This window comes from Centruroides sculpturatus, unplaced genomic scaffold (assembly GCF_000671375.1).
Source record: "Centruroides sculpturatus isolate CEXI.00-Female unplaced genomic scaffold, Cexi_2.0 scaffold590, whole genome shotgun sequence".
Taxonomy (NCBI): domain Eukaryota; kingdom Metazoa; phylum Arthropoda; class Arachnida; order Scorpiones; family Buthidae; genus Centruroides; species Centruroides sculpturatus.
Genome location: NW_019384761.1, coordinates 165,391 through 173,264, shown reverse-complemented (window position 1 = coordinate 173,264; position 7,874 = coordinate 165,391). Strand labels below are relative to the sequence as shown.

The following is a 7,874-nucleotide window of genomic DNA, read 5'->3' as shown; positions in this document are numbered from 1 at the left end:
AAAAAGAAAAATGAAACTGTTATTATGAACAGAAGGGTTTAGGCGATGAGTGTTTGAATGTCATGTTACAATGGCAATTTGCTAGCCACTTCAAGGGGTAAAAAAATGTTTTCAGTATTCTTGCATTTATAATGTCATTTATGATCTAAGCAACTAATAAAAACCAATATGATAATTTGTCTGCTTTGTAGTTATTGAGTAGAAGTAATTTTTCAAACATTTTTTCTTTTTTTCCAATAAATGAGTTATTAAAAATTACTTTAGCCACCACAAAGCTGTTAAGATCATAAATTATGTCATAAATTCAATAAAACTGAATATCTTCCTACAATTTAAAGTGATCAGCAAATTGCCTTCATATCACGATCTTTAAACTTTCACCAAATAAATACTGTAGTCTTGACCTTAAAACTGTTTCTTTTTCATTACTACTGTACTAAGATTATTGTCAAATAAATAAATAACTAAGGAAAAGTTTATAGTTTCTTGGTACTGTAAGCTTAATTCCAACAATAAGTCATAAGTTTATTAATAATATTAATATGTATGACGATAAATGATGATTGACAACTTAACCAGATTAATCTTCTCTAACAGATATTGAATATTGTTCAGCTTTTTACAATCTGTCCTCCTCTGCTATTCCTATTTTTAGCCATTCTTTATTTACCCAGTCTTTATTTATTTAGCCACCTATGATCAAAATTCATAGGTGAACTAATTCTTTGTTTTAGTTTTAAAATATTTTGTATATAATTAATTATTTCAGAATATTGAAGGTGGGGCTTTCTGTTTTTGTAAGATAGGTTATGGACGATGGCATCTGTTATTTAGAGTGTCTGCTATTTAGAGGTAAATATAATAGATGTCCTATTTGAAGGAGGAAGTTACAAAGGAGTATAAGAAGTTGACCATCAGCAGCCGGCTCTGCTGAGTAGCTTGTTTGGCAACCAAGTTATTGTATGGCAACTGGGGCATAAAAGAGTTCAAAATTTTGTTCATAAACCGAATTGTTCAAAACTGGAGTTTTGATTGTATTCTAAATATAATGTTGATAATGAATGTATATTCTAATAGAATTATTATGTTATATTTAACATTTTTTAGACTAAATTTATTTTATTTATTTAAAAATTAAAATAATTTAAAGGATATCAGCATTCTTTCTCTTGGCTAAGTCATCTTTCCATTGATCATGTCGTTTCAATTCATAATCAATTAGATCCATGCATAAAGAACCAATCTGCAATAAATAATTAATTTCAATTTATTTACATATTCTCTAAAATTCTGTATGAATGCATATACACACACACACACAGACTCACACATATATAAAATTTTGCATCTATATGTATACAGATGCAAAACTTTATAAAGATTAGAGCATTTCATTAACAGAATAATCACATTATTTTACTCAATTCCATTACATGAACTACAGTTTGCTTATTTAAATATGGATTTAATTAATGTGTAATAAAAATACAAATTAGAATATTTTATTTTTAGTTAAAATTAATTTTTATCTTAATAATCTACAGTATTAAGTTAAAAATATTACAAAGGAAATGTAACATTCAATGAAAGATAATGAATTGAATAAAATAAAAAGCAAATTGACAAATTTTTGTCAACTGGCTCTCAAATACTTATTTTTCTGAAGAGATCATAGATAATAATTAGGTCACTGTTTTCATACTTTTGCTTATAACCTTATAATTAATTTTAAAAGTTATTTAATTGAACTTCAGTTATCCTTTCAGCCTTCTTTTACTTTTAATAGTAATTATAATTTTATTATTTCTGAATGAATTTTATCATATAAAATTTATTGATGAAAAGATTCTTTACATAAAAATAATAAGACAGATTGTTTAACAGAATACATCTATTACATTCTATTAAAGAATTCTTTTAAATATTATTTTTAAGAAATATTATACAGTAATGTTCCAATTAACCAAGGTTCAGCATTTCTCAATTCACCTCAGATAATGCAGTTATTTGAGAAAGTATACTTTGCCAAAAAAGACACGAGAATATAGTACAGTACAGTTTATTTCAAGAATCTTAGCCAGAAAATGTGTGGTACTTGAAAAGTATTCTAGAAGTTGTAAAAACAATTGACTTTGCAAAACAATATAAATTTGAAAAAAGATTTAAAAAACTTTAATTGTAATCATCATAAAACTGATTTTATAACAATATTCTTGTATTTTGTCAATCACTTTGTACCAAACATTCTGTATTATCCAAGATTTTAATTGTCCAAAACACCTTGGTTGATATTACCTTGAAAAATTAATAATTAGGATTACTGTATTTAAATGTATTATTTATTATTATTAAAAGTATTATTTGAAATTTCTTAAAACTAAATGTTTAATTACAAGTTTATCATCATATTAAACTTACTTTAAATTGCGCAATTATTGAATGAAATTGTGAAAAAGTAGAGAAGCAGAAGAAAATATACACAATATTAGTACTCAAATCAATACTTTTCCTGCCATCTTCTCGTAGAACTCTTGCAAGTGCACCCAAAAGAGTTTCTACATACGGATATAAATAAAAAATAGCATAAAGTTAAATTCTAGTTATCTTAAATTCAATCATTTTATACAATACAATAATATTCTTTCATCTAATATAAGAAAAGAAAATTTTTGTTTCAAAGAAATTATTTAATACAAAGTGTAAAGATGAAGTAAGCCCCCTTTGTTATAATTTGTACCATTTTATTCAATAAGATGTTATTAATTCTAAAAAATGATTAAATTTTATGGTATTATTATTATATTTATTAAATTAATTTTTTTATTAATAATATTATATTTGTGTGTGGCCAATAATAATACGATTGTAAAGTAAATATACAGTAATTTTCTAATATTTATAAAGAAAGTAATATTGGTAAAAGTACTAAAGTTTTTAATTATCAATTAGTTTAACTCATTCAAAGTAATGTATAATGCAAGGTAACATATATTAAGTCAAAATTCTATATGAGCCGTTGATTTTGGGGCAAGTCCATTTTATGTTATTGCTAGATATTTAATGGTTTGCATTTGAATGAGTTTAAAAATATTTGTAAACAGTAATAGACTTATTTTATATTCCTTTGTGTAAATTTAATATGCAATAATGGTTATTAATGTTAGATGAAAAAAATCATGATTTTGGTATGCGCCAATGGATTTGCCTCACTTTCAAAAGCAATGATTTGTTGAAAACATTGCTCTTCTATGAATGGAATATAGTTATAACAACAAAAAAATGAATACAGTAGACCCCCCTATAATTAAGGTTCCTATAATTACGATTCCTATAAAACTGTGAAAAAATTGCGACAGTAAAAAATCATGATTTTGGTATGCGCCAATGGAATTGCCTCACTTTCTAAAGCAATTATTTGTTGAAAACATTGCTTTTCTTTGAATGGAATANGTCATGTAAACACAAATATATATATACTTAAATTTTATTTAATTTGATTTTGTTGTTTTGTACAAACTTTTAATTTTCAGTTTTTAGTTATTACATGCATGTATTTATACAAATCTTTAATTTGTATAAATATATGCGAGAGCGCAGACTAGACAGAAAATTTTTATTCAAAACATGAATTTTCAAAGAATAACATCTAAAATGTACACATGAAACATTAAAATTATATATTTTCTTCCAACACTCCATAAAGATCACAGGAAGTGATTGTATCTCTACCCCAGATTCACTTCCTTACAACTGTGACACATTCAGAAGATGTGTCACTTTTGACTATGTATCGTGAACCTAACACTGAAATTTGCCTATTAGATTAATAACTTTTCCAAAAATTGAAAAATGAACTAAGGGGAAAGACCCTCCCAAATAAAAGAGAGAATTGAACGATGACGAGAGTTCACCCATCATCGAGTGTTCGCGACCAGCCTCTACATTCAAGAGGATTCAGCCACACTCTGCCACCTGTACTGTCATTGCCGCTGATCATTACCTAGGCCAACCTATATTTACCAGTCTTTCTGACAATATTCATTTACCTTCCTACCTTTCATCAGAAGGTCTCACATTGAGCAACCTGACATCCTACAAACCAGGAGTCTGTCTACTTATTGCCAATAAGTAAGAAATCTACCCACTATCAAATGAGTCAGCCATCTCCACCTATAAAGCATCCAATCTTCGAGGAAACCCAACAACCACAGGTATTTACCATCTCACACCTAAGAGTAAACTGTCTCTCTCTCGCACTTAATTAAAAACTTCTAAATGATTTGCTATTATAGTTGGAAGTGTATAACCTAATGAGTAAATAAACAGGTATTTGTTTGATTTAACTTGTAGTAGAGTGCATTTCTTCTACTCTGTATCTTAAATGTCCTCCATCCCAAATCTGATCACCTACACATACATCCACTCATGTGAAGCCATAACCTAACGGCCATAGCAGTTTCTGTGTCTTCCCTAAGGACACAGTGGTATCAGTACTGACATGGGAATCACCAATGTGGTGCCGACCCTTTGGTCACACATACATATTTCAAAACATAATTTTTTGTTTATTTATCACAACATTGTGATTTTTTTCAAAAATTAAGCTGTGTCCTCAATGGTTTTTAAAATTTTTATTGCATCCTTAGTAACAAAAAGGTTGCTGACCCATTTTAAAATATCAAAACTATATTTGAATATATAGTTTTATCATTCAGAACTATTAAATGTATTAACTATTCATTTTATCTATCAAATTTATTAAATGTTAATTTAAAAAGGTACAGTAGTTTATTACTTTTGAATGAAATTTTATTAATTGCATTTAATAAAATTACAACATTGCAACTGAAATAAACAAAATATTTTTCTTTTAAGTAAACCAGATTTATTTTATATATTTATCTATATATTTATCTAACTTTATTTTATAACTATATATACACTTAAATTCACTGTTAATTTGATAAAGATTAAATTGTGTGTGTTCATTAAAAATTTATTAAGGATAGATTTAAAAGCAATTTCAATTTTATATAGTGATAATAAAAATTTATGTATTTATTTACATAAATTTTCAGTAAATATTTTAGTTTAAATACAAAATTTTATATAATCAATAATGTTCTATTCACATAAAAGTGAATTAAAAAATTTCAAAATTATTTTTATCTTTTAGAGTAAAACAAGAAAATGTATTCATTTTCAAAATAAATTTAATTAATAAAAATTTACTCACTAAAAAGAGAGCTTTTGTTGGTCCATCATGTTGAGAAATATTCCTAATCATTTTCATCACCAAAGGATCTTGAAAATGAAATGCTCGTTTCATTAAAAGCTTTAATCCATTTCCTTCACAAATTAATTGTGCATTTCTCTTATTAGCAGCCAAGTTGATACATAGTGCAATTAATTCAAGAAGTATTCTTTCTTCTGGAGATTCTAATATATGCTTCATAACCTTAAAAAACAATTAATTATAAGTTCATGTATTTATAATAAAATAAAAAGTTAGATACATTAGAATCATTTTTATTAAAGTCCAAAAATTTTTCAACAATTTTTAATTCAAGTAATGCAAATAGACTTTCTATATATTAATTAAGTTAACATTAGAGAGCTTAAAAGTTCAAACATATTGCAATACAATTCTGTTAAAATAATATCTAAAAAAATAATAGGTATCCTCTAATTCTTGTGCACTTCTTTTTCTTGATGTAACAAGTTCCTAAAAAAGGTTCTCATACAATTATAAGTATTATAAAAATGTCCATGTTTTTTTCATACAATATGTTATCTTATTTAAACTTCAATTTTTACCATTTTATGTTTAATAAAAATATGTTTTTGTTCATAATAAGTATATTTTCATTTTGATGGCTTACCTACATGTAAGAATAAATAAAAATAAACATTTATATTACATTTAAAAAAATTTTATTTTATTTCTAAAACTTTTCTTATTTTAATCAAATTTGTTTTTACATTTACACAAGAATTTATTTGAAACTATTGTAATATAAAGTTATTGTGAATACAAAAATACCTGATTACAATATAAATAAAAAAGTTAATGCTCTTTTTTTGATTAATATCTGAATTTTTAACACTTTACAGAATGATGTTATTAGATTTTTAAGAATAATATGAATCAGTGTGTTTATCATTCAGATTTAAACTTCTGTTGCATTAATATCCCACTAGAATTATACAGAAGAATTATTCTGTATGAATAAATGCCTCATGTAAGTGAATGCAAGTCTAATTCTGATAGATTACTAAAAATAAGTTTTATCATGAAGTAGATAAATATAAATATTTATAAAACTTTTCATGATTTTTCTCAAATTTATTAATAAGATAATCTACTCAAATGATAAAAAAATTATGTCAAAAAATTATATTAAACTGAACTGAATCTTTATTTATAACAACTTTTTTATTTACACAGATGAAATTTAGTTTGTTAAATGTTTTATAAAGAAAACAATATACTTACAATTGGAATGCAATCTGTATATGTAAACATAGATTTACATCGATCATCCATACTAATATGATTTAGTATACATAGAACAACAGTTTGATGTCTTTCAACATCTATAAGGAAATAAATTATGATGGCAATATTATTTCAAAAACATACACATAAGAAAACATGTAGTACAATCTTTATTACTATAACAAAATTTTTGCTGTTAATTTGTTTTATTTAATAATTAAATTACACATATATTAAATATTTAATATTACTAAGTTTATATTTAATATATATATAGTGTAAACTTACTAATCAAGTTTACAAGTTTCGGCAACAAGCCAATCTTCACCATTGAATTTCGTAAATCTAAATCAAAGGAGAGATTAAGCAGGAGACGAAGAGTTATGTTTAATAAATCTTGATGTTCATTTGGCACCAACCGTGCCACTTTTTCTACGATACAGTGTTCTGCCTAATCAAAAATAAAATTATATAAATATTTTTAACTGTATGCAAATTTTATTTCAATTACATTTATCTAGTAATTCAAAATAAATTCTTTAATAACTTTTAATAATATTTATCATTTATTTGTTTTAGAAAAAATTATGAAATTTATTTCAATTCACTTTATGTCTTTACTTTATAACAGGTTTTAATTCAAAATAAAAAGTTTATTTAAATTCTATGTCTTGAATATTATTTTCTCTTTGTTTCATTATACTGTCATAGAATTCACTGAGTAAAATTTTTTTAGGTTTAATTGCTATTATTATTCTAAGAACATAAGCAATTTCTCAATTAATTATTCTTGTCTGTATCTATTTGATCATATCTATTTTAAAAAAATAATTTTATGTTACTTTCTTACTCATCATTGTCTTCTTGTCTATCATTTAGACATTTAATTATTGTATTGAAAAGTTATAAAGCTATACGAGCCAAATAACTTAATATTACTCGAAGTATATAGCTTAAGATATAATTCTATAGAAATTTACCTAGTTCAAATCTTTCAAACATTTTACAAGAAAAAAAATATATTTTTTATTTATGGATTTTGATTTTAGTCAATATTATTCTGCTTGTCTTATATTAGCTAAATTATATTCATAACTTTCTTTCTATACATATCATGTTTGTGAAAATAATTTACATAAAACAAGTCTGTCCCTCTATATCTGTTAAAAACATCAATATGTAACAGTTGATCATAATATTTATATAAAAATTATTGATTATGTTAACTTAAAATATAATTAAGGATTTTTTTATAATGTTTAGTATAAATTATTAAAATAAGTCTACAATAAAATAATTTATAAAGTAAAAACTTTTTCATGAATAATATGTATTTTATTATTTGTTTATAAATGATTTAAATATTTTTCTGTAC

At 24.3% G+C, this 7,874-nt stretch overlaps 1 protein-coding gene across 1 annotated transcript in view; it reads right to left on the bottom strand.

The window, feature by feature from the left end:
* Window positions 1-7,874, bottom strand: part of LOC111628800 (kinesin-associated protein 3-like) — a 103,901-nt gene that overhangs the window by 54,844 nt on the left and 41,183 nt on the right. The window contains exons 7-8 of the mRNA XM_023372645.1: window positions 2,419-2,555; window positions 1,156-1,243 (exon numbers count right to left, since the gene is read on the bottom strand). Of these exons, the coding sequence (XP_023228413.1) occupies window positions 1,156-1,243; window positions 2,419-2,555 (225 nt within the window). The remainder of the gene's footprint in view (window positions 1-1,155; window positions 1,244-2,418; window positions 2,556-7,874) is intronic.